General features: G+C 42.7%; 2 protein-coding genes across 2 annotated transcripts; one reads left to right on the forward strand and one right to left on the reverse strand.

Annotated features, from left to right (window-relative positions):
- Positions 1-1,066: 1,066 nt before the first annotated feature.
- LOC117362051 (putative claudin-24) lies at positions 1,067-2,694 on the reverse strand. Its single transcript, XM_033948224.1, has one exon. It carries the CDS (start codon positions 2,634-2,636, stop codon positions 1,974-1,976), a length of 663 nt encoding a protein of 220 aa, XP_033804115.1. The 5' UTR covers positions 2,637-2,694; the 3' UTR covers positions 1,067-1,973.
- Positions 2,695-13,945: 11,251 nt separating this feature from the next.
- LOC117366838 (putative claudin-24) lies at positions 13,946-14,611 on the forward strand. The gene has a single exon (XM_033958786.1). It carries the CDS (start codon positions 13,946-13,948, stop codon positions 14,609-14,611), a length of 666 nt encoding a protein of 221 aa, XP_033814677.1.
- The last annotated feature ends 13,144 nt before the right edge of the window (positions 14,612-27,755 follow it).

Genomic DNA, 27,755 nt, shown 5'->3' on the forward strand with positions numbered 1-27,755 from the left:
CGCACAGTGGCTTAGAAGTCCTGCTGGAAGTCTAGAAAGTTGGTTTCAAAACTTGGCACTTGTACATCCTGTTGATTAGGATGTCCAAGTGTCGACTTAGGGCTAGATTCACAAAGCAAACCAATTTTGTACTGATCGGTTTGCGACCCTTTAACGACCCTGGCCTGATTCACTTACCTCTCTTCAGACCATCCTCCGATCCGCACACGCAAATGAGGTCAACGGCATGCAAAGTAGGCAGGGACACAATTCATTAAAGAAAACCCTGCAACACCGACTGGGCTGGCCGATTAAAAAAAAAAAAAAAAAGCAACTGCTGAAGACCAGTCGCTGAAGCCCTTTCCGGCTGCTCTGCCTTCTGCTACCCTGCTCTCTGCCCTGTCAGCCCCTGTCCTGCAGCCCCAAACACGCTGCCTGCCTGCCTCCCTTCCCCACACTGCAAGCCCATGGTTTTAACCCGCGGGCTTAAGCAGGTTAAAACCACGGGCTCCATTAAAATGATCGCCTTTAAAAAAAAAAAAAAAATCTAAGCCGGCCCTGAGGTCCAGCGCATGCGCAGGGATCGCTATCGAGCAATCCAGGAAGGCAGATGGGGGCATTCCACCGAACGCCCCCATCTGCATATTGGGGCTTTGTGAATTCATCGGACCTGCCCGGATCGAGCAGGTTCGTGAATCTAGCCCATTAGGCGGGTTTTGGATGTCTGGATGTTTTGATTATGAGCCCCTTAGCTTAAATCCAATGGTGGCTCAACCATTTCACTTATACTGCAGAACCTCTTCGGGGAAAGTGTTTCTCAAAATATTTTTTTACTCGGTTAATGTTAAATTGATCGCCTTCCTTAAAACGCTTCTGCTGAATGTCGGGCAATCTTCAGTGCCAACTGTTTTAGCTGCAATGTGCTCTTGGAAGCTGTAGCGACTACTGCACTACTGTCTACCATACAAAAAAACCCACATTACCTCCTTAGTGCAGCTTAGCAAATATCTGTCCTTGTCTAGAACCTATCAACTTTCATACAAACATTATACACATGCAGAAAGGTAACTTGTAACAATGTTTTTCTCAGTAATATTTATTTAAAAAGAAATGTTCCATTGTCTGGCAATAAAATTAAATAAAATTTGAACTCCCATATATACACAAATGATATTTTATAATCCATCCATCTCTAGAAAGAGCCAGCTGATGTTCTATTTAGGTCAAATGTCTAACCTCTTGAAGACGGAGGCTTGGAACCTTAGGTTAAACTATTTTCTAGCTTGAAAATGCTTATAGTGATGGACCTATCTATACAGTATCAGCCTTATGCATCCTTAGCAAAAATAATTACTACATTAAAAAATAAAATCTTTCTGTTTTTGAAGTTTTCCTCTGAAAAAAAGCCTGAAATATACCGTATCCATCCACATAGGGCTCCTTTTACAAAGGTGCGCTAGCGTTTTTAGGGCACGCCCCGGGTTAGTACGCTATAGCGTGCGCTAGCTGAAAAACTACCGCCTGCTCAACAGGAGGCGGTAGTGACTAGCGCGCGGGGCATTATAGCGTGCGCTATTCCGCGCATTAAGGCCCTAATGCGCCTTCGTAAAAGGAGCCCATAGTTTTTGTATGATCATATGTAGTAGCTCTAATCCATAGTTACAATGGTTGTCATAACACTTACTTTTCTGAATGGGAATGTAGAATGTTTTGTGCATTGCCATTTAAAATAGATTCTTCTATTTAATTGTATTAGGATTTACTATTGATCTATACAATTACAGCATTATTTAAACATAAATACAGTTACAGTGATAAATATTATTGACTAAGGGTGGAGAGATGTAAAGTTCAGTATGGTGATACAAAAGTCATTTACCAGTTATACAGGAAAAATGTATCCAAATAACGTAGCAGAGAAATTTGAACTACTGTATATGTGCAACTCCTTTTCTCGTGCATTGCAAAATGAGAGCATAGTTCCTTTTGAAGTCTTAGATTTTCAGGTCCGGATATCTGGGTTTGTAGTGCAGATATTGATTTTGAAGCTGTCTGGGTACATAATGCGCAGGGAATGTCTGCTGGGCATCGGTGCAACAGGCTGTACAAATCAGCAGTGAGCCTGCAAGAAGAAGAAAGAATCCTCCGAACCATCCCATAAACATTGCTTCCCCAAACTCCCACCTGGGGACAATCTCGGGAATAGTCTCGTCCCAAAACTCTTCCACTGTACTGTATGCAATCCAGGAAACTGGGATTAGAGTGGTGAGTCCCGAGAGCCAGGAAAATACTCCTCCGGCAAAGAGCAGCCGTTTCTTTAGCTCTTCTTTCCCTGCTCCAAACTTCAAGCAGTCCAAACCGAGGACTGACAACAGGAGGCCAAGGACCCCCAGTCCATTGGCTAGGAACATCAGAACCCTGGCAATCCTGAGTTCTAAAGGAAGCGCCAGGAAGGAGTCGTAATCCTTGCACTCCATGCCTCCTTCATCTTGGACCACACAAACTTGCCAGAGTCCCATGGTCCAGATCTCTAATTCATTTAAGTCCAAGTTGAGGTTCTTCCACATGGGCACATAAGTAGTGACACAGGATAAAACACAGCCCAGAAGGGATAAGAAGAGCGCACAAAACTGCATCTTATTTCTGTTAGCCAGCATTATTACAGAATGTAGCACGTCTGAAACAGCTATGTGGACCTCAGTAGCAGCAGTTATGTTTTGTGGCTGATGGTGCTATGATAACCTTGTTCTTATGTGGCACAGAATATAAGCTTTGACATTAACCTATGAAAGCTGAGAAAAGATGTTTATGTTGGCCATGAATACTGTATACTGTTTCGTTTAAAGGAACCTTGCCAAAGTGATTATTGTTAAGCTGAATAGCTTTCAGAGTAGGACTACAGGGAAACAGACTTTCAAAGGAACACGTCTGGGGTGTGGCAGGATCATTTTCCAGCTCCGTCAAGCTGTTCATTGGAGTTATTATAACTGGCATTTTAAAAAATGGAAATATGGAAATGTAAGCGCATCCCTTGTTCGCTTTAATTTTCAGCATTAGATTTGGGGCTCCTTTTATCAAGGTGCGCTAGCGGGGGTTAGCGCGTCGGACATTTCATCACGCGCTAACCCTCGTGGCAAGCCAAAAAAACTAACGCCTCGTCAATGGAGGCGTTAGCGACCAGCACGGCAGGCGGTTTAACGTGCGGCATTCCGCGCGTTAAACTCCTACCGCGCCTTGATAAAAGGAGCTCTTGATTTCACTAAATTTTGAAGACATATATATTCCTTTTTACCGGCAAATTGCATGTATTGTTAAAACATTAACTCCTCTATTTCTATGTGGAAGGGGCATTTTCGATATTATGTCCAAATCTGAGCTTGGATGTTTTGTGCAAGATGCACAAAAATCCAGTAGCAAATATGACCATTTTCAAAATTACAAAGCATCTATCTTATTTTTACTGCTACTATTTATTATTTCTATAGTGTTACCAGATGCACATAGCGCTGTATATTAAACACGCAAAAGATGTTTACAATCTAATTATGACAGACACACACAGGACAAAGGATGAATCAATATATAGTTGGATCCCAGTTAACTGTCACGCTCAAACTAGAGAGTGACACAGTCACCGTTACCCAAAATTGCCAATTATGCACGATATTACTGTTGGCCATTCCATGGTAGTGCCATGGAAACAGGAATCGCTGCCATGGTAATACTGCAGCAATGGGGATGCAGCAGGGCACCCTCCCCAAGCCTACCTTTTAATGTCCCCAGTGGTCGAGTGCCTTCTTCAGGAGCAGGTAAGAGCCCAACTCTTTCCTGCCCCCGCCGTGGCTACAGCCACTGCTGCTGCCAGTCCAAAGATTCTGAAAATAGCTGCCGAGGCTGCCCATGAAGTCTCAGCAGCCATTTTCAGAATCTTTGGACCGGCAGCTGCGGCCGGCTCTATCAGCAATGGGGGCAGCAAAGAGTTGAGCTCTTTCCTGCTCCTGAAGAAGCCACTAGATCACTGGGGACATTAAAAGGTAGAGCATGGGAGATGGGGGGTTGGGTCAGCGTCAGACCATTGGGGGGTACATGGGAGAGACAGATGGCAGGAGAGGGGAGACATGGACAGATGGCAAGCAGAGTAGGGCAGGAGGGAAAGATGATGAATAGATGGCACAGGAAGGGCAGGGGTACAATGATGGGTGGACCTGGCTGCCCACATGCACGTGCCCCCCTTTCCACATCGGCATCAGGAAAGCAGGTTGGGTACCATGGTCCCTGCACCTCTCGCTCTTCACTCTCCACTGGCCAGCTTCAACAAGTCAGTCAGCAGCAGTGACTGCTTCAGGCTGCTTGCCACTAACCCGGAAGCCTCTCCTCTGCCACTATTTACAACTTCCTGATTCTGCCAGAGCAGGATGCAACAGAGAAGCTTCCTGGTTAGCGACAGGTTCTGCTGACTGTAACCCACTGAAGCCAGAGAGTGAAGAGAGGGAGGTGCAGGAACCTGCAAGAGAGAGCGTTAGCTGTAAGTGTAGTGGGGGAGGGATAGGAGAGAAAGATGATGCACTCGGTTGAAACAAAGGACAAGAGAAGAAGGATTTTAGGACATGGGATGGAGGGAAGAAAGGGAGAGGTACTGGACATGTGGTGGAGAGGGGCAAGAAAGGGAAAATGTCACATACAATATATGGTAGGGAGGAGGGAGACAGACTTCAAGGAGAGGAGCAAGAGAGAGAAATGTTGAGGAATAAGGGAGAGAAGGAGAAATGTTTAAGAATTATGGTAGAAGGGAGAGATGTTTGACCCAGGGCACAAAAGACGGGAAGAGAGATGGTGAATAGTGGGAGAAAGGCAGAGATGTTGGACAAGGCAGAGAAAGAGAGAGAATGCTGCATTGGGGAACGGAGAAGAGAGATGTTGGACCAAGGGTGCGAGGGAGGGAGAGGGAGAGAGAGAGCTGTTGAGGGGGTGTATGAGAGGGAGTGTATGAGAGGGAGGGAGAGAATGATACAATAGGTGTTAACTTTTAATGCAGTGATTGTAATATGTCAGTTTTTGATATTTACATCTACTATCTTTATGTTTTGCACAGTACAGGGGGATATCACTTTTTCTCTTTCTCTGGTGTTGCATTGTTGCTGCTTGAGGAATCATAAGAACATAAGCAGTGCCTCCGCCGGGTCAGACCATAGGTCCATCCTGCCCAGCAGTCCGCTCCCGCGGCGGCCCAAACAGTTCACGACCTGTCTAAATCACCAGAAGGGGCCCCCATGCCTCCTTGGTTTCCTAATTGAGTCCTATCTTCCTATCAAAGTCCTAGCCCTCCGGTCTTGCACCTGCACGACCTGGTTGGGTTTCTACATTTATTTTCTGGTTAGCTTTCTCAGTATCCCACGATCCCTTTATCCCTCAGGAATCCATCCAGTCTCTGTTTAATATTTTTCTGTGTGTTCCTATTTTTAATTTGCGGTTAGTTATTCTATACTGTTTGAGGGTCTGTCTGTTCTTCTCTGCTTCTGTTAGCATTAACTCTGCAGGATAGATCTGTACAAATCTGGCTTCTTTAGTTTTCCAGTAGATTTATTGATGTTCCAGTACGCGTTGTAGTGTTTGGTACTGTGTTCTCATACGTAGGTCCTTGTTACGGTGGATGTAGGTGGATGTCACTGCTATCATTGTACGGTAGACTTGCTCTTCAGGTCCTGGGTGACATTTGCAGTGTTCTGTATTACTTCACAGCACAGCACGCCTGTTACTGGATTTTGGATTTAGCTCACACCTTTCTCAGTAATAGCTTAAGGCAAGTTTCATTCAGGTGCAGTAGGTATTTTCATCATCCTGGATGGCTTACAATGTAAGTTTTGTATCTGATTCAATGGATGATTGAGTGGCTTGTCCAGGATTTCAAGGAGCAACAGTGACATCCCTGGGTCTCAGCCTGCAGCTCTCATATTATCTATATTAGCTGTAATTAATCTTTTGGTAATTTAGCCGCTTACTAAAGGCTACCAAAAACACTTAGGGCTCCTTTTACAAAGGTGCGTTAGGGCCTTAACGTGTGGAATAGCGTGCGCTAAAATGCCGCATGCGCTAGCCGCTACCACCTCCTTTTAAGCAGATGGTAATTTTTCAGCTAGCGTGCGCTATAGCGCACTAATCTTGTGCGTGCACTAAAAACGCTAGCGCACCTTAGTAAAAGGAGCCCCAAGGATAATGGTTAGCGCTGCTGAAATATCACTGTTCATATGGCCAACAGGAAGATACTGGACTGGCAAGCCACATATTAAAATATCCCCATATATTTCCAGAATACTGCAAATATTCTGTTCAATATGTTGTTTTTCAGTACATTGTTTTGATTTTTTTTTTTGTTTTTGCTTTTTTAATACATAATTCCCTGGAGTTCATACAGTGTGCATAAAACAATCGGTAACAGAAATATTGTCCCATTTTTTTAACGACTGCCGCATATACAGTGGGGAGCAGTATTCTTTTTAAGCTGCACTAAACATCCAGTATCTTAATTTTATTCTGAGTACCTATAAACTACATACGAATACGTAGGGAAAGCATGCAGGGTATGGCATTCTTTTCAACTTCCCTGTGAGTCTATATATATATAGGCTTAAAATGTTTGCTTACAATGCCCTAGGCTCATAAAATTGCATAAAATCATGTTTTTGCTTTGAGCGGGGACACATGGGTAAGAAAATTAAGATTATGGGGACTGGGATGAAAACTGTGGGGACGGGGATGAAATATGCACTTCACTAGGAGGACGGGGATGAAAATGTGGGGTCAGGGATGAATTATGCACTTCACTGAGGGGACGGGGATGAAAACTGCGGGGACGGGGATGAAATATGCACTTCACTGAGGGGACAGGGATGAAAATGTGGGGACAGGGATGAATTTTTGTCCCCGCATCATTCTACTCTCAACCAACTGGCAAAAAAAAATCCCCCCCAAAGACCTTTAGAGGAATCCTCTTCTTTTTTGATTGCTCAGTACTTTCACGGGGAGTCCCCCTACCAACGTCTTCAGTCCTGCTTTGCAGGGTACTGCCCCCATGACATGGCATTCATTTTCCGTGTGGGTGGGACTGGCAGAGAAGAACCAAAGACATCATCAGCACAGGGACTTTCTGCGGAGTGGCAGCCAGAGGCTGTTGCGGCTGAAAGAGGTGACAAATAAAAGTGATAGAGGAAGCTGCTGCATTGGGTGGATGGAGGGGGGGAGTGAAAGAGGTACAAAGTGGGAAGCATTTTTCAGGAAAGAGGAGGGAAAGGAAGAGATGTTGAAGATTCCTGGAGGAGAGAGAAGCTGGAAATAAAATCATGGAGAGAACGACTGAACATGTCAGCAGGATTCCCTGCAGAAAGACAGAAGTGTGTGTGGGAGGTGGAGGGGCGACATTCCCAGAAAGAAGCAAAGTGTAATGACCATAGGCAATGGAAGGGAGAAGGGAGAGGGGAATCTGTTGCAGAGGGTGGTGGGGGGGGGGGGGGTAAGAGAAGAGAGAGAAGGTGAATAAGCTGGATAGTGTAATAATTAACTAGTAAGGTGCAAAGAGTGACATGCTGGCAACCGGGGGGTAAGGGAGTGGACACAGGGAGTTGAGAGATGCTATGGATAATGGAGGGAAGGGAGGACAGACATTCTGTTGCATGGGGTATGGGGGTAAGAGAAAGAAGACAGAGATAAAAAAAAGCTGACTGGTTGTAACAGGGAGGAGTATGTGAAGAGTATAATCTGTTGCATGGGTTGGATGAGTGGAAGGGTATGAAAAGAAAGGGAATAAGCTAGATAGTGAAATTATTAATTAGTAGGGGGAAAGAGACATGCTGGACAACGTGGGGTGGGCAGAGGGAGAAGAGAGATGCTATAGATAATGGGGGGAAGGGGGCATACCTTTATGAGATCAAGGGGCAGGACAGGAAGAAAAGACATGCTGTACATCAAGGGATCATGGGAGAAAGATGCAGGAAATTGAAGAAAAGACATACTGGAGATCATGAAGGAGAGAGATGCTGAAAATCATGGGAGGGAAGGAGAGAGATGCAGGAGTTCAGAGAGGGAGAAGAAGAGAGAAATGCTAGGAATAATGAGGGAGGGGGATAAGGGAAGGACAGACATGCTAGATATCACAGGGGAAATTTGAGAGATAGGGAGCAAGAAATCCAGGTGAATCCAGCCCTCCTCTGTGGATCTTGTTGCAACTCTATTCAATCACAAAATCCATCAGTACTGTTCCAGGCTCAGGTCACATGATAGGCATCCAATGCTAGTCTTTTCTAGTCTTTCTCCTCATTGGGGAATGGGTTTTCTGTATGCATATTCTCCCATACCTCTTATGGGGAAGACTTTGTTGAAACTCAAACAAGACAGGGGAACCATGATTCTCAATGCACCATATTGACCAAGGCAGATCTGGTTACCACTTCTTCTGGAACTTTCATTTGAATAACTATGGAGACTGGACTGTTTTCCAACTCTCATCACTCAGGACAAAGGGTCTCTTCTACATCCCAACCTCCAGTCTCTGGCCTTCACAGCCTGGATACTGAGAGCTTAGAGTTTGCCTCCTTGCAACTGAGGGGGGGGGGGGGTCTATTTCCAAGGTTCTGTTTGCTTCCAAGAAAGATTCCACTAAGAGGTGTTATTCTTTTAAATGGAGGAGGTTTGCCATCTGGTGTAAGAGCAAGGTCCTAGATCCATTTTCAGGCACTGCACATAATTTGCTTGAGTACTTTCTACACCTTTCTGAGTAAGGATTCAATTTAGTGTGAATAGTACTTATCATTCTTGTGTAGAAAGTAAACCTATCTTTGGACAGCCTCTAGTTATTCAATTCATGAGAAGTTTGCTTTTGAAAAGCCCCCTGTCAAACCTTTGGCAGTATCCTGGGACCTCAACATCATCCTAACCCGGTTGATTAAAGCTCCTATTGAACCACTTCGATTCCTATGTACTGAAGTACTTGAAATGGAATGTTATGTGTTTGGTGGCAGTTACTTCAGCTTGCAAAGTCAGTGAACTTCAGGCCCTAGTGGTGGATCCACCTTACACTAAGTTCCATTATAACAGAGTACCGTAGTTCTCTGCATTCACACTAAGTTCCTTCCTAAGGTGGTGTCAGAGTTCCATCTAAATCAGTCAATTGTCCTGCCAACATTCTTTCCCAAACCTCATACCAATTCTGGCAAAAGTGTACTGCATACCTTGGACTGTGAGCAAGCACTGACTTTTTACACTGAGTGGACTAGGCCCTACACACAGTCCACTCAGCTTTTTGTTTCTTTTGATCCTTACAGAATGGGAGGGAAGTGACCCAATCCTCCTGCCACCCTTGATGTGCTGTAGAGCCCTCCTTCAAACACATACACCCATACCTCCTGTTCATGATAGGAACACCGTCCCCCCAAGGCATACCTGATCTCCCTAGTGGTCTAGCATGGTGTCGGGGACAAGAGTGAACCCCTCAAAATGGCAGCTAAGACCTCTTATAGTACCACGAGAGGTCATGGCAGCCATTTTGAGGAAACTGCCACTAGAGGAATGAGCCGGGGGGGAGTGTCCTAGCCTGCCCAGGAGGTGGGGAATGCTGACCAGTGAGGGAGAGGGGAGATCAGAAGGCAGAGGCACATTTTTTTATATGGGTCCCAGCCCAATACTCAGCATGAGATAAGCGAGTAAATTTAGGACAGTTTTTAAGCTGTCCTAAAGTCACTTGCTTAGCGTATGCTTGCCTCAGCAGAATATACCAGAAGCTGCATAAGTCCTGGCTCCTCTCCAACACTGCCCCTGGTTTTCCCCTAGAGGCCCAATTTTTAGGGGCCGGTCATAGGCGATATTCAACAGCACTCCCCGCATTAGTGCCGCTGAATATTAGTGGTTGGGCAACGACGGGCAATTTAAGCCAGCAGAAACCTCTTCTGACTGCTTAAATTGCTTTGAATATTGAGCCTTTTTTTTTTTTTTTTCTGAGTATGGATAGTGAGTTGATAAATCCATAAAGCACTGATAGTCACTAACTCTGGGAAAAGGCCAACACTGGAATATTGGTGAAACAGACTGAATGGGTTGCCCTCTTTACAGCCTGTACAAAATGTTATTGGGTTTTTGCTTTTTGATTATTTTGAGGAATGTTCCAATATGCATACCAACACTGTTAAGAACCATCAAGATGAGTCAGCAAAGACCATGAATGCCTCTATTACAGCAAATTAAACCTGTGCTGTTATCACAACTACAATAACCATGATAGTAATGCATACATCTGTTGGTTGTGGTAGGAAGGAACTGTGACTCATTGGGTTTTGAGGGGGAGGGGGAGTTGACCTTGGAACTGATGTGGAGAGAGCACCTTTTTGGAGTATGAAAAGGGGAATTCCCGCAACAGAGCATCAACTTTTCACATATATATACCATAGCTGCAAGCGTTTTGCACTTTAAAGGTATAACTGTGGAGTCATATTTCAAAAGAAAATTCATAAGAGTTTTTAAACTACAGTATGTTTCAGAAGAATTTAAACAAGATTTTTGTGATTTCTGTTGCTAAACAGAAGTATGAAGTACTGGGAAATAGAGAATTTTAATCCCTTCACTGTGTAAGACCACTGATTCAACTCAGATTGTCTAATATTATTGGTGTTTTTGAAACAAATATTTTGTATTTAATTTAGTATTCAGCTGTTATTCTGCTGCAGGTGGTAAAAGGGGCCAAATGAGACTGCGAGGAAAAAATAGCGAAGGAGGCGAAAAACTTCAAGCCGTTCTTTCAATATATTAAGGGGAAACGACCCGTGAAGGAAGCGGTGGGACCGTTGGATGACCATGGAATAAAGGGAGTGCTAAAGGAGGACAAAGCCATCGCCGACAAACTGACCACATTTTTTGCATCTGTATTTACTGAAGAGGATATACACAACATACCGGAACCCAACAGGCTATACCCTGGAAACGAAGACGGGAAACTGACAGGGTTGATGGTCAGTCTAGAAGAGGTATGCAGGCAGATTGATAGGCTTAAGAGTGATAAATCCCCTGGACTGGATGACATCTATCCGAGGGTCATCAAGGAACTGAAAGGGACTATAGCTGAACTGCTTCAACTAATAGCCAATCTGTTGATCAAATCAGGAAAGATTCCGGAAGACTGGAAAGTGGCGAATGTTACACCGATCTTCAAAAAAGGTTCGTGGGGAGATCCGGGAAAATACAGACCGGTGAGTCTGACCTCAGTACCTGGAAAGATGGTAGAGGCATTGATAAAGGACCGCATCATTGATCATCTTGACGGACACGATCTGATAAGGACCAGCCAGCACGGCACCAACAAAGGAAGATCTTGCTTGACAAACTTTGCTGCACTTCTTCGAGGGAGTAAACAGGGATAGACAAGGGTGACCCAGTAGACATTGTATATCTGGATTTTCAGAAGGTGTTTGACAGGTTTCCATATGAACAACTACTTTGGAAAATTGTGAGCCATGGAATTGAGGGTGAAATACATGGATTAAAAACTGGCTGGCGGATAGGAAACAGAGAGTGGGGGTAAATGGACAATACTTGGACTGGAAGAGCGTCACCAGTGGGGTACTGCATGGTTCGGTGCTTGGATCCGTGCTCATATTTATAAATGATCTGGAAATTGGTACAACGAGTGAGGTGATTAAATTTGCAGATGATACGAAGTTATTAAGAGTAGTGGAGACACAGGGGGATTGCGAAGATCTGCAACGTGATATAACCATGCTCGAGGAATGGGCAGCGACATGGCAAATGAGGTTCAACGTGGATAAGTGTAAGGTGATGCATGTCGGTAACAAAAATATCATACACAAATATAGGATGTCCGGGGCGGTAATTGGAGAGACCCCCCAGGAAAGAGACTTGAGAGTACTCGATGTGTTGCTAACACTTCAGAGCCCTGAAGAAATGATCAACAGATCATGAAATGCCAGGCTTATTGACTCAGAAGAAAAAATAGCAGTGGTTTATTGACTCAGTAGAGAAGATAAGATAACAGTTACATCAGCTTTGTTTTTTCAAGCAAACCTTAGGGGGTTTTTCTCGCCTATGATAGAATGCTGAAAGGGAGCTAATCAATCACTTAAGCTCTCCTTTCTAGTTACAAAGCTACATTAGCTTTGCAACATCTGAGGCGTGTTCCCCACTATTCTGTATTGGCTTGAAGTTAGCTTGTAGCTATATGTTTATAAGGGGTGAAGGCATTGAGCATGTTTTACGAGTGTGTATTTAAACTGGAAACTTTGTTGTGGTTTGTTCAATTTGAGTCTGAATATTTTTCTTAGTACATGACAATTAGATGATATTACAGTAGTCAAGAAGACTTAACAGTAATGATTGCACAAGAATTTTAATTTAGTTTTATCATGATTCAATTTCAGTTTAAATTCCTACAGCCAAGAATCCATTAGATTCAACTATCAGTGCACGCTACCTCCAGGATGCTAACAAGGAACCACTTACTACCTCCTATTTGTTAGCCAATTAGCATACACTAACCCCCTCTTCTACAAAACCATGCTAGTGTGTTTTAGTTACTCCCGACGCTCATTGAGTTCCCGAAGCTCATTGAGTTCAGTGCAGCTCTCTGCACTAAAAACCGCTAGCGTGGTTTCATAGAAGAGGGGGTAAGTATAATACGCTAGCTAGCAAATGCTATCATGCCCACTCTCAGCCCATGCCATACCCCCTCAGTGAATAATTCTAAAAAATGTAGTAATAGATACCCTGCAACTCCGTAATGTATGTCTATAATAGCATGATACCACTCGCTAACCACATGCTAAGTGCTTAATTAAGTTTCTTAATCAACCTAAGCAGAGTAGCTCTCAAACTTGTTACAAGCTATCATAGAAAGGAATGTCCCTGCTAATCTGGGGATTAGGCCTTTAATGCGGGCATTAGGGATTTTTCAGTGCACTGTGGGGCTCATTTTCAAAGCACTTAAACACAAGTTTATTCATTTATTTTAATTTATAGCTCATCCTCCCAGAAAGCTCATGATGGGTTACAGGGGAACATACATAGTTTCAATAAACAAAGGGGGGGCGGGGGTTCTATCTACAGCACATAGGGACATACATAGTTTCAATAGAGGGAACCTATTGAACATATAGGAACATTCCAAGAGTCAATAAACAGACAGCAACCTATCTACAACACATAGAAGCAGAGCAAAACAGGCGTGTCTAAATGCTCTGAAAATGAGCCACATATATGTATCATATAAAACTTTAAATATGCATTTCTGTAAACTTATCTAATCTTGAAGCAATCCATTTCACAAAGAGTAAAAAATAATTTTTCAGGCATTTGGAATGAAAGTGGAAAAAAAAAAAGATTTTCTCAAAGCCTGTTCCCAATGATAGCGGTACAACATATGGCCAAGAAGAGGCTATCATGAATTCAGAGGAAGTTTACACAAAGAGTAAGGATTATAGGTAAACACCACCGTCTACTTTACCTCATAAGGCCTTTTCTTACATCCCTGAAATCTCAAATTTAGCCATTACAATGAAGTCCTGTTGCAGACAGAGCTGGTTTTTGTTATCACCACTTAAAATCTAATTAATCCATATTGAAGCACAATGATTTCTGTTGTGTTTTAGGGTGAGGGGTCATAGAGCCTTCTTTGTTCATCCTTAGGCTTGTAATCATCCGGCATTGGGATATAATTTTACTTAGCAAATTGAAAGGTAACAGATCAAATCCTTATCACAAACTTAACTCATGGTCCTGGCAGAGGACGTAGCCCCCACACGAAACTTTATATTCGAGAAGAACAAAAAAGCATTTCAGAGCTCCTAAGGGGTTAATACCAAAAGGTTATATTGCAAGCAACAAAGGAATAAGATGAACACTGTAGCATCAGCCACAACAGATAGCAGTTGTAACTGAGGAAAATATCTTTGCTGCTTTTAAGTGCATTGCTGAAATGGCTTTATTAAGCAAGACTAATATACAACTAGGTGGACTTTTATTCACTTTGTTTGGATGGATTTTATCTTGTATCACCACCTATGTGCCTTTGTGGAAAAACCTCAACTTGGACTTAAACGAATTGGAGATCTGGACCATGGGACTCTGGCACGTTTGTGTAGTCCAGGATGAGGGAGCAATACAATGTAAGGAGTATGATTCCTTCTTGTCTCTTCCTTCAGAGCTCAGGATATCAAGAATTTTGATGTTTTTAGCCAATGGATTGGGAGTTCTTGGCCTCTTGACCTCAAGCCTAGGTTTGAACTGTCTAAAGTTCAGAGAAAGGAGGCAGGAACTGAAGAAACGGCTGCTGCTTCTCGGAGGGATTTTCTTCTGGATATCAGGACTTACAACTTTGACCCCCGTTTCTTGGATTGCCTATGTTACTGTGCAGGAATTTTGGGACGACACGATTCCAGACATTGTCCCCAGGTGGGAGTTTGGGGAGGCACTCTTTATGGGATGGTTTGGAGGATTCTTCCTTATATTTGGTGGCACGTTGTTTATTTGCACAGCTTGCTCCCCAGATTTCCAACAGCCATCCTCTGTGCATCATATGCCCACAGAGTTGCAAGGTCCGTGTCTAAATCTGCAGCCAAAATACCCTGACCTAAACATCTAAGACTCTGAGAAAAAAACAACAATGCAGTGCAAACACATGAAGCTCATTCCAGCAACGACTTTAGCATTATATGCTACTTAATTGATTGATTTCATGTTAATCTTTAACGTCTCAAGTGCTCTTCCAAAGTACATTTGAGGCTATATTTTCTGGCAAAATGCAGGACATTAAAGCTGTCAATATTTAAATAGTGTTAACATTCTCCTTGTTGGTTGTTTTTTCAAAACATCTTAAAGAGTTATAAGCGTTCTCCAAATAATTGCTGACATCAAGAAATGAATCACCATGTTGATCTAGGTGTTAATTAAAGAAACCTGATACCTATTGATTTCTTCTTACCTAGCAACCTACCTACAAATACAGTTCCGTAGTCTGACATTTCTTTATTGTTTTCAATTAAATATCCCCTAGTTATTCTTGCTACACTCATTTCAATAAAGAAGGGACTCTGGGAATTAAAGGGAGCTGCGCTTTGAAATGGACTTGTAGACACTTCAACAGAATGACGTCCCTACACTCACCTGTTAAGAATAACCAGTCATCACTATACTTTTGAGCTGCTGTCTTATTAATGATGGCTCATGTCACCAGTTAACACAAGATGTGCAGGCATTCCTGGCTGCTTTGTCCTTCCATACTGAACACTGTTTTATGAAATTAGTGCAAAGAAAAAGACGATGTGCCAGCTAAACATGATTTTGTTAAATAAAGGTCTCTATGTCACAAAGTGATTGGAATGAGGAGAGGCATGGTGTAATGTGTAATGGGTTTTTGTTTTGTTTGGCGTTTGAAGCAAAACCAGAAAAAAACCCTCCCATTTATAAATGCCTGTGATTTACTGTGGTGCTAACTTCAATACTAAAATGCATTTTACAAATATAGGAACTTCTTTGCCTAAATATTTCTTCTACACTCAATGCATATGCTAAAAATTACCATGAATCTTTTAATTGTAATACAATTATCAGTCATGCTATTAATATATAATATGCTGGTAGTGCTGGCAATTAGAATGCTGCAATAACATATCGACATCAAGCTGTATCATCAAATAGTTGTTATTAAAAATCATCGTAATAATGTAGCAATAAGACATGTAGGAATAATAGTAGAAATGACTTTGCACCTAAACTTTCTCACATAAAAATGCATGGTGACACACGTCTTTAGAAGCCACTGTTTGGGTGGAGCATGGGTGGAGTCAAGTACATATGTAGACCAACATGCATACATTCTGACACCAGCTTCTGAGCAGGTATATGGCTGCATTTTAGCCACTTCATCAGCTGTGTGAGGCTATTTTATAAAGACATGTAGGCTTCCATGAGGATAATTCTATGATTCCAGTTGGCCCAGGTACCTAAAGGCCCCTCCTATGGGTGGGGAATTAGGCACCTGGACCAATCAGGCCCTAGGCCCCACCCTGGTGGACCGGGAAGGGGCAGGCCCGCTATATAGAGGAAGCCGGATGGACGGAGGGAGGACCTGTCTGTCCGACCATTACCAAAAGGTTAGAGGTGAGTCTGGAGATATGGGGGTAGGGGGAGTTTAGGGGGATCCAGGTAGGAGTGGAGGGGGTATGGGGGGTGGGCTGAGCGGTCTGGCAGGGATTTGGGGTGTGTGGCCAGCAGGAGGCACAGGGTATCCCTCCTGCCAGCGAAGAGTGCAATCAATCGTGTGGGGGTTCGGAAGGGGGGTGTCTGGCAGGAGGAATTGGGCATCCCTTCTGCTGGGGAACATTTGGGGAATGGTTTGGGGGATCACAGCAGGAGAGATTGGGTATCTCTCCTGCTGGGGAATATTTGAGGGGCAGGGGTTCGCGATGGCTTCAGGCAGGAGGGACTGGGCATCCCTTCTGCCGTGATCGTTGGGGGGAAGGACGGAGGGGGACGACAGTTCCAGGATTCTCTAACAAGCCTTGTTTATGATAGACACCGGTTAGAGAATCATGCTTTTAGGTGAAGGACTGAGCCCTCCTTCACCTAAAAGGTCTTGTTTTGGGCATTTGGGACTTGGATGATTTTTTGGTCGGGAATGTGGCGTTCTGGGCAATTAAACTGCTGAACATACAGGTAGGCCATTCTCGGAAAAAAAAACAACCCACATTTTGGATGGGTTTTTTTTTGAGAATGGACATTTCCCTGCTGCCTACTTTGTGCGCCTAGGGACCTAGGCCAAAAGGGGACTTAGATGACATTTTTGATTATGCCCCTCCATATCTGTTTCTCATTTCCTCTGTAGCCCCTACCCTCTCTACATCTTCATTTCTTTATATTTCCCTTCATGAGCAGCATACAGTAGACTCTCAGTTATTTGGCACTCGTGGGGATTGTAGTTTCTGGTTGCTTGAGAGTTACTATTAAAAATGGCTACTAAATTCCTCTAAAGGTAGCCAATGACCTGTGGGATCTTGGAAAATTCCAAAAATCTGGCATTTGGACCTGGATTTCAACTATGTTAAATGGAATCCATGAAATTCAGGCGATCCTGTTTTTACCTTCTTCCGCAGCAAGCTCTCCAATGCTTAGTCAACTCGATGGCTTGAGAGAGCACTGTTCCATTAAGGATTTTTACCTTTCATACTGCTATTATCTAAAGTATAGCTTTAGTACTGTTAATTTATTAATTGCAGGATTACCCTACAGCAAGTGTTGAATACATTTCCAGCTTCCCAGCCCTTGGGATACGCTGGTAGATTGCTGGACTATTTGCAGAAGACAACAATTCTTTTCAGGCAATGAACTATAAGCTTATTTCTTTGTTTTATGTCTACATTAAAGGAAGATTTACCTAAGAATTGAGTCCATTCCGGTAATGCTTCCGAGGCCACAATGCTAATAGTTTAAGCTGCTGAAAATACCCAGGGAGAGATCAGAACAGTAAAAAGCCTTACTGAACACTGCCTGAGCAGTGAAAAACCTTAGCAACAGTGAATAGCCTTGACCTAGCAATAAAACACTTATTGGATATTGCAGGAGTGCAATAAGTTTTATAAAGACTATAGTGGACATCCTTAAAGTATTGAATGTGGGGATAACAGAGGTGCAAATCTATGTGGAAAACTAGAGTGTGTCTGTAAGTTTGATGTAAGGTTACCATAATTGTGAAGACAAAAAAAGAGGACACATGGCCTTGCCCCCAGCCCTACTCCTGCCTATCCCATCCCCGGCCCTGGCCTTGCTCCAGCTCTACCTCTTTCCCAGGCGGCTGCTGGCTGCGTGAAGTCAGAGCCGTAGCAAGCTATAATAGCCCTCCATGGTGCCCCCCCCCCATTTCCTTTTTGCGCTGCCCTCACCCTCTCCCTCATTATATATTTCAGTTGCGAGTTTTGTACTTCATTCAAAATTAAAAGTATAGTGGAACCTTGGTTTGCGAGCATAATTCGTTCCAGAAGCATGCTCGTAAACCAAAGTGCTCATGTATCAAAGCAAGTTTCCCCATAGCAGTTAGTAGAATCGTGGATAATTCGTTCCACATCCCCAAAAGACCCCCCATCCCCGAGGCATTGGCGCGCTTCCACCCCACCCCACGGAACCGGCTTCACACACCCCACCCCCGAGAACCGGTATTGCATGTCCGTCTGCCCGCCCAAACCCTTACCGCGATCAGGCACCGGCACACAGCACCAACCCACAGGATGTGCCGGTGCCAAAGGAGCCTGCTACCTGCCAGTGATCTCTGCTGGGCCTTGAGCATCTGCACATGCCTTCTGGCTCTCACTCTCTCCAAGATTCTCATTAGAATCTCGGAGAGAGTAGGAACCAGAAGGCCTTGAGCATGCGCAGATGCTCAAGGCCCAGCAGAGATCACCAGCAGGCGGCAGGCTCCTTCGGCACCGGCACGTTCTATGGGTTGGTGCTGCGTACCGGTGCCCGATTGCAGTGGGGTTTTCTGGATTTCCCCAATGAATATGCATTGAAAGCAGTGCATGCAAATAGATATCATGCATATTCATTAGGGAAATCCAGAAAACCCGACTTGAATACGGCTCTCAAGGACCGGAGTTCCCTACCCCTGATCTAAACTGTCTTTAGAAGGGAACCAACAATTGAGGTTTTCTCCCCAAACCCATCAAAGCTCAGAGCAAAATAATGTATACTTACCCAAATAGGCAGGTTGCTGTGAAAACTATCTTTAATGCAGACCCTCTACAACCTCCCTCTTAGAATTAGGTTTACTGAAGGTTAGGCACTAGGCCAGCATTCCTCCCCTCAAGGGTCACCTGTGGAATCTGATCTCTTAAGAAAGCCATCAGAAGTCAGTCCTCAGAGTTCAGTTGATAGTGAATTAGTAAATGCTTGACATTCTGTGTATTTTGACGTGCATAATGAGCACACAAGAATGACTTTATTTCTATCCTAATTTTCAACTTTACTTTACATTGGTGTCGGATATGGCCATGGATATGCCAAATCATCAAATGAATCTGAATCACTCATGATTACCCTCGAGGGAGGAAGGATTCCAAGAGATTATAGAGATTATACAAAAAACATGAACCAGAAAACTTGAGAAGTCAAACTCTGCATGAACAGCTATACTAAAGTAATAAAAACTGAAATACATATTTCTAAAAGCTGATATACTCCAATTAATAAATTCAAAAATAAAATATTTTTCGACCTTTGTTGTCTGAGCATTCCATTTTGCTATTCACTTTGGGCCCAGTGCCTCTTTCCTGCTTTACTCTGTTTTTTCTTAACATTCTTTCAAAGGACTTCTGTCTATTATTTTTCCTCATGTTCAGAATTTGCCCTCAATGTCTTGATCCTACCCCTATGGACAGTCTCTACTATGAGATATTTGGGATATTGTGATATACATTATTTAGGACAGTGGTTCCCAACCCTGTCCTGGAGGACCACCAGGCCAATCGGGTTTTCAGGCTAGCCCTAATGAATATGCATGGAGCAGATTTGCATGCCTGCCACTTCCAGTATATGCAAATTTCTCTCATGCATATTCATTAGGGCTAGCCTGAAAACCCGATTGGCCTGGTGGTCCTCCAGGACAGGGTTGGGAACCACTGATTTAGGATATTGTTTTACTGATATCTCTTTCTCTCTCTCTCTCTCTCTACATATATATATATAATTTTTTAAAAATATCTTTATTCATTTTAAAGCCAAAAATAAGTGCAACATATTATACAGACATTTTATACTTTAACAGCACTTAAATTCTATCAAATTATATTTTATGACAAATATATATATCATCCCCCCTTTCTAAATATCCAACAACTAGCTGATGCCCCGGCGTTGCACGGGTATTTAATTATAGCAATAACACTGTAAATGGATTCAAATAAAGATACTTTATAGTGGTGAATGAAATTATTTTTTAACAGCTTTATAAAAAGTACAATATTCAAATTATAATGTGAAATATTTGACAAAATGAATACAATACAACTAACACAAAACTTGATTATAAACAACATTTTTAGTTTCACCTCCAGGAGCAAGAACATATAAATTCTTGGGTGAACCCACCCTTGAGCAAGCAACATAGAGTTGTCCATGGGAAAAACAGGGGGATCTTAAATCCACTCCACAGTATGTAATAGTCTGTCCCTGTGATTTGTTGATTGTGATAGAGAATGCAAGTCTCACTGGAATTTGCAATCTCTTAAACTGAAAAGGAAGATATGTTGGAATAAGTGGCATCCAAAAGTTTCAGTATTGATTTAAACAACTCAATATGTGGAAACTCAGGTTGAAAAGAAACTCCATGCAGTTTTTTCCCGGTTCAGAATGGAACCTGTGTTCCTAGTTCAGCATATGTGAGTACTCATGTAATGTAATAACATTATGAACTGGGGTGCATGAAGGAAACAGTTACAAACACAGTTAGAACATACAAACTCTATATGTATGGTGTCCGTGGTAGAATAGAAACGATGTCCCTAGTGGTTATAGTGTCATAGAAAGTGTTTTATAGTTGGAATTACTGTGAGAATGGCAGCTTTTTACATCCTTTCCATTGACATGAATGGGTGAAATTTCATTTTCTGTTTGTAGCTCCGCCCATGTGTGCAGGTGGGCCGCGAGACCCCCAGAACATATCACCCCAGGTAGTGAGGGATCTGCATACCAAGTTTCGTTCAATTCGGTCAAGCCGTATTTGAAGTACTGTGAGAATGGCAGCTTTTTACAATTTTACCATTGACATGAATGGGTGAAATCTGATGTCCTGTTTGTAGCTCCGCCCATGTGTGCAGGTGGGCTGCGAGACCCCCAGAACATATCACCCCAGGTAGTGAGGGATCTGCATACCAAGTTACGTTCAAATCGGTCAAGTCGTTTTTGAATTACTGTGAGAATGGCAGCTTTTTACATTTTTTCCATAGACATGAATGGGTGAAATCCGATTTTATGTTTGTAGCTCCGCCCACGTGTGCAGGTGGGCCGCGAGATCCCCAGAACATATCACCCCAGGTAGTGAGGGATCTGCATACCAAGTTTCGTTCAAATCGGTCAAGCCGTTTTTGAATTACTGTGAGAATGGCAGCTTTTTACATTTTTTCCATTGACATGAATGGGTGAAATCTGATTTTCTGTTTGTAGCTCCGCCCACGTGTGCAGGTGGGCCGCGAGACCCCCAGAACATATCATCCCAGGTAGTGAGGGATCAGCATACCAAGTTTCGTTCAAATCGGTCAAGCCGTTTTTGCTTGATCACGGCACATACATACATACACACATACATACCTCCTATTTTATATATATAGATTGCACTCAAATTAAAAGTATCCATCCACCCACCCACCCTGGACGTGTATGATCAAAGGGCAAAATCAACAATCACTCCTTACAGAATTTTGTCAATGGCTCCCAAACATCCATAAATTTCCTATAATGTCCCTGTTGTATGGCCATCATATTTTCCATTTTAAAAGTGTGGCATAGAGATTCCCACCAGAAAGTATAATTTAACCGATCCCAGTTTTTCCAATTCCTCAAAGTAAGTTGTATGGCAAACCCTGTCATAATAAAGAGAAGTTTATTATTATGGGAAGATATTTGAATTTTAGCCCTCATTAATGTGCCAAATAGCACGGTATCGTATGCCAATGCCACAGGATTTTCCAATACTTCATTCACATGATTCCAAATGGGGCAATAGAACAGTAGATGATCCAATGTTCCTACATTTACATTTACTGAAATATTTTATTTTGGAAATGTTTTTTGTAAATCATCACCAAGTAGGGTTTGCGAAATTGAATCATATAAATAATGTCAACATGATACAGATCTAATTTCTTGCCCCTTATTACAAAGACATCTCTTGAGAAGTTTGAGCAATACCTTGGTAAAGGCATATTGTAAATTATTTATTAGTGAATATGCCAAATTTTTATCATAATTAAATGTGCAGTCAGAATTTCTGCTGAAACTTCACAATGTAGAATCCCCATTGCTCTATCCATGCATCTTACAGTATCTTAGAAAATCTTTGGTCAGGTACTCACAAACTCCTCTTGCTGACTTACAAGTGCATTCGCTCTGAAGCCCCCGATATCTCTCCTCACTTATCTCCTCCTATGCTCCCCCCCCCCCCCAATGATCTCCACTCATCAGGTAAGCCCCTCTTATTTGTACCCTTCTCTTCCACTACCAGCTCCCGACTCCATCCCTTCTTTCATGTGGCGCTGTATGCCTGGAACAGGTTACCTGAATCAATATGTCATGCTCCATCCTTGGCAGTGTTCAAATCCAAGCTAAAGGCCCACTTTTTGGAAACTGCTTTCAACTCTTAAACTCCCCCTCACTGCTGTCAGATACCTAAACCCACTATAACCTCCCCAACCCTGAAATATCTTGTCTGAATTAGATTGTAAGCTCTTCTGAGCAGGGACTGTCTACTATATGTTAAAATGTACAGCGCTGCATACGCCTTTCAGCGCTATAGAAATAATAAATAGTAGTAAGTAGTAGTAATGTGACAGATGGAAAGGATAACAGTGGGAGTGATAGATCCGAATAGGAATTAGATCAGAGGAACAGGTAGTGGGCTTTGAGAAGAGAAAGTGTTTTCTCTTCCATGACCTCAGAAAAGGAGGAAAAAGTGACAGGGGTTGTTTAAGGGAGGCCTGCAGAGTGGACACCTGGACGGGGGTGGGGGTGGTGGAGGTGACAGTTGAAAATTCAAGGTGGATCTTGTGAATCTTGTTGCAGAAGAACTCTACCATCATCTGGATAGAGAGTGTGAGGTGGGGGGTAGAGAGTTGAGTGTGGTAAAGAGATGGTGAAGGTTGGCACTAAGAGTTAATTAAATGGTTGTAGTATTCTTGATTGGCAAGCGAGAGGGTAGATTGGAAGGACATCAGCATGAATTTGAAGTGTATGAAGTCGGCATGTGTGTGGGATTTAAGCCAACAAACGTTCAGCATCGCTGGCACAGGAGCACAGGTAATGGATGTTGGGGATCAGCCAGGGTTGGGGTTTGGCACAACCTACAGAACATGAAATGGGAGGGGTGAGTGTATCAATAACAGAAGAAAGAATGGAGTTGTAGGAGAGGACAGACTTGCATGGCATAGTAGTTGAAAGGAGGGATGAGATAGTGGTGGAGAGCATGTCAGAGTCAATAACCTGAAGATTCCTAACTGTATGGGTAGGGACTGGCCAGGTTGGGGGGGGAGAGGGTAATGAATTGTGAAGGTTGGCAGATGATGGGCAGAGAGGGGAAGAGTCAAGAGGCAGAATCTGGAGATAGAGCAGTTGGAGGAGAGGACAAGATCAAGGCAGTAGCCTTTCTGGTCTTTCTCCGTTGAATAAGTTCCTGCAACTAGCATCAGTTCACTCAGGCCTTAAGATTCAGTTCTGGTTTCCTGCACATGGTCTGGATTTGAATATGCAGAGCTAATTTAGCTTTGCCAGCTGAATAATTGACTGATCTGAATTTATACGCAAGAAAAACATGAGCTAAGATCTGAATGTTCAGCATTTATGATCATGCACTTGTTTGAATAAGTATTCATTCTGCTCACTTCTCAAAGTCCTTATTTCTCATACATTGGAAAGTGAGCGGTGTGAATAGTGGTCTTCAAGAGCACATAAAAGGTCCCTGATGCAGATGCCAAAAGGGGAACCTTGTCAGACATGGCCACAAACAAACTACATGTTGATTATGAAAATGACAGTATTTCCATTGTGCTTTTTTGGATGTTAATTATATTTTTATTCATTGGTTTTGGGCATAAGAATAGCTTTACTGGGTCAGACCAATGGTCCATCAAGCCCAGTAGGCCGTTCTCACGGTGGCCAATCCAGGTCACTAGTATCTGGTCAAAACCCAAGGTGTAGCAATATTCCATGCTACCAATACAGGGCAAACAGTGGCTTCCCCCGTGTCTTTCTCAATAACAGACTATGGACTTTTCCTCCAGGAACTTATCCAAACCTTTCTTAAAACCAGCTACGCTATCCGCTCTTACCACATCCTCTGGCAACACATTTCAGAGCTTAACTATTCTCTGAGTGAAAAAAAAAATTCCTTCTGTTGGTTTTAAAAGTATTTCCCTATAACTTCATCGATTGTCCCCTAGTCTTTGTAATTTTTGACAGAGTGAAAAATTGATCCACTTGTACCCATTCTAATCCACTCAGGATTTTGTAGACTTCAATCATAGCTCCCCTCAGCTGTCTCTTTTCCAAGCTCTTCTTTGAACCTTTTCTAGCGCCACTATATCTTTCTTGAGATAAGGAGACCAGAATTGAATGCAATACTCCAAATGAGGTGGCACCATGGAGCGAAACAGGGGCATTATGACATTCTTAGTCTTGTTAACCATCCCTTTTTTAATAATTCCCAGTTAGACATTGGAAATGTAGTAGATTTCAGTGTGGGGGGGAGGGGCACTGATATGTCGTTGCCAGCAATAACACTGTAGTGAGCAATTATGAGCACATAAAACGGTGAATGGAGAGTATTCAAGCAGCTTGTTAAGTTCAGCTACTGTATTTTTTTTTTTTTTAACTAAAGGTCTGTATTTGAATTAATATCATTTTGCAAAAATCTAACAAGTCATTGTGGAATTTATTCATGTATTGTAGGGGGAGAGGAAGGGATTTGATATACAGTACTGCTATTCTGAGGTTCCAATCAGCAGTTTACATGGATGGTTGGGGATGGGACTTGATATACCACCTTTCTAGATTACAATCAAAGAGGTTTACATATTACATACAGGTACTTATTTTGTACTTGTGACAATGGAAATATGTCTTCACAAATGTAAAAAAGGTTAGAGCAGCAGGAGAAGTTTCAGACTTCAGTACAGACACAAAGGGCCTGAATCTGGAAACGTCGCCTGCTGCGGTAGGCTCCTGCAAAAGGGGCATCCAGAATCGAGTCTATTTTTTGTACAGACATCTTAAAAGTAGGCCAGCGCTTTACAGGCCTACATTTAAGGCGTCTGACTCTCGCCTATGCCTATATAAGCCATGTCTACACCAGCCTTAAAAGTAGGGGCAATGTCTGGCAAACAGCATATACTAATGCTCAACGTATGGGAAACAAGGTTCTGGATCTCGAGGCTGTGATGGAAGAAGCTGAGTTGGATTTAGTAGCAATCACAGGGACATGGTTCATGGAGAACCATGATGGGATATAGTTATATCAGGCTATAACCTGTTCAAGAAAGACAGGGTAGGAAGAGGAGGGAGAGTGGCGTTATATGTTAAAGATCATATTAAAGCCACACGATTGCAGGATCTACAGGTTAAGAAGAAGCACTGTGGGTCAAACTGGAAAGAGGGAATGGAAAATGTATTTAAATTGGTGTGATATTCAGGCCTCCTTCCCAAATGGAAGAAGTGGAGAAAAATTTAGTAGAAGACATTCAAAATATAGCTGTAAAAGGGGAAGTACTACTAATATATGATTTTAATATTATTTTAATATGCTAGAAGTTGATTGGGGTATCCCTATTACAGGATCTCCTAGAAGTAGGGAGATACTGGATTCTCTACAAGAAGAACTGTTCCAGTAGTTGGTAATGGAACCCATGCGGGATGGGGCCATACTGGATTTAGTGCTTACAAACAGGGAAAGTGTTTCTGATGTTGTAGTGGGTGATCATTCGGCACCCAGTGATCAACACATGGAGTAGTTTAATATTAAGATAGGTGTAGAGAGGACTCATTCAAAAGTAAAGGTTCTAGACTTTAGAAAAACTAACTTTTTTATGTTGAAATATCATTATTTAAATGCACAAAACCACAATCTCATAAGTTAAAAGACTGAATAACATCCTGATCCACCTAAATAATGAGAATGATATCATAAAAGATTTTATTGTAAGCCACTTAGTGTTAAGCGGAATATACGTTTTTTAAAATTAAGTCTTTATTAAGTTTTCAAAACTAGTATAAAGTGCAGGAAATTATACAAGCATTAATAATCAAAATAAGCACTAAGGGGCTCATAATCGAAAGAGAAAAACGTCGAAAAACCGGCCTAAGTCGGCACTTGGACGAACATTTCTCAAAAATGTCCAAGTGCCGATAATAAAAATGGGTTTTGGACGCATTTCTAAACGACCTAGGTCTTCATAGTGCTGCTCAACGTCCAAAGCAAAAAAGGGCGTTTCAGGAGGCATGTCGAGGGCGGGAGTTGGGAGGGACGTGGGCTGACTTAGACTTAGTCGTACAGCATGTAAAACCGAAAGTTTTACAACAGAGCTTAGACGGAACTTGGACAAAAACCCACCTAAACTCACCAAATAAGCACTGCAAACACATAACACAGACCCCCACACATTACCCCAGTGATCACCAACCCCCCCACCCCCATAAAAATTTTATTCACAACTTTAAATTTCAGCCTCCAAACCATCATCACCTGGCCGCCTGGCATAGGAAAGCCTAGTTGTCCAGCCCAGAGGCAGCTTAAGTCATCTTGGGGGTGGGTTAGGGACCCATAGAGAAGAGGACCTATGCTCATAAGCCCCTGTAATCACTGCATTGATATTGAAACATGTGCACTGTCCTATATACCCCCAAAATCCTTTTTGACTGGCATATAAGTGGCTCCTGCAGCCATAAGGGCTATTGGGGTGGTAGATAAGTGTGTCTAGGGAATTCTGGAGGTAGTTTGGGGGGCTCACCGTCATCTATAAGGGAGCTGTAGTGAGGAGAAGCCATGGCACCCTTTTTGTGAAGTTCACAACAAATGCCCTGTAAGGTACCCCACTATTTAGGTGCCATGTCTGGGTGTTCAGTCCATCACTTTGCAGACCCCTCCCACATCCAACAGGGCTTGTTCTAGGCGTTTTGGACTTGAACGGAAAGTTGGATGGAAATGTGGTATAAAGATGGACGATTTAGTGGCTTGGACAATCAGATCGGCAGGACATATAATTAGACGATTTTCAAAAGTAAAAAAAAGTTGGATGTCTCTTTCAAAAATGTGTCTTAAGCTCTTTTTAACTTTGGACGACTTGCGAGATGGACGTAAACAGACTTAGATGTCCCTTTCGATTATGCCCTTCCACCTTTTTTCAGATGGGGGATTATGTTAAAGAATTGTTGTCTGGATGGGAACATCTGGAAGAAGCGGTGTCCAAAACTGAAAGGAGCTTTTGTTAAGGATAACAAACCATTTTGTATGGAAAGTAAATAAATGTAAGAAGAAAAGAAAGAAGTTTTGGTTTTCATAAGTAGTAGCTGAGAAGGTAAGGAAAAAGAAGTTAGCTTCCATAAACTACAAAAGATTGCAGAAAGAGGAACACAGGCACAAATATGTAGAAAAGTTAAGAGAGACTGGTCGAGTAGTCAGGAAAACAAAGATACAAATAGAAGAAACATAGCCGACATGGTAATACAGGGGGACAAGACATTTTTTAGCTATATTAATGATAGGAGGAAGTGCAAAAGTGGCATTGTGAGACTCAAAGGTGATGGGGAAGAATATGTAGAAGCTAATAAAGGCTGAATTGCTTAACAAATTTCTGTTCTGTGTTCACAACTGAAGCGCTGGGAGCAGGACCACAGAAGACAAAAGCAAATAGGGCTGGAGGTGTGGTAGACTCTGATTGATTTTCAGAGAATTGTGTTCTAGAGCAGTGGTTCCCAACCATAGTAACATAGTAACATAGTAGATGACGGCAGATAAAGACCCGAATGGTCCATCC

Source organism: Geotrypetes seraphini, chromosome 1 (genome assembly GCF_902459505.1).
Source record: "Geotrypetes seraphini chromosome 1, aGeoSer1.1, whole genome shotgun sequence".
Classification (NCBI taxonomy): domain Eukaryota; kingdom Metazoa; phylum Chordata; class Amphibia; order Gymnophiona; family Dermophiidae; genus Geotrypetes; species Geotrypetes seraphini.

Coding starts and splice junctions, on each gene's coding strand:
- LOC117362051 (XM_033948224.1), bottom strand. CDS start 2,636: ATGCTGGCTAACAGAAATAAGATGCAGTTTTGTGCGCTCTTCTTATCC.
- LOC117366838 (XM_033958786.1), top strand. CDS start 13,946: ATGGCTTTATTAAGCAAGACTAATATACAACTAGGTGGACTTTTATTC.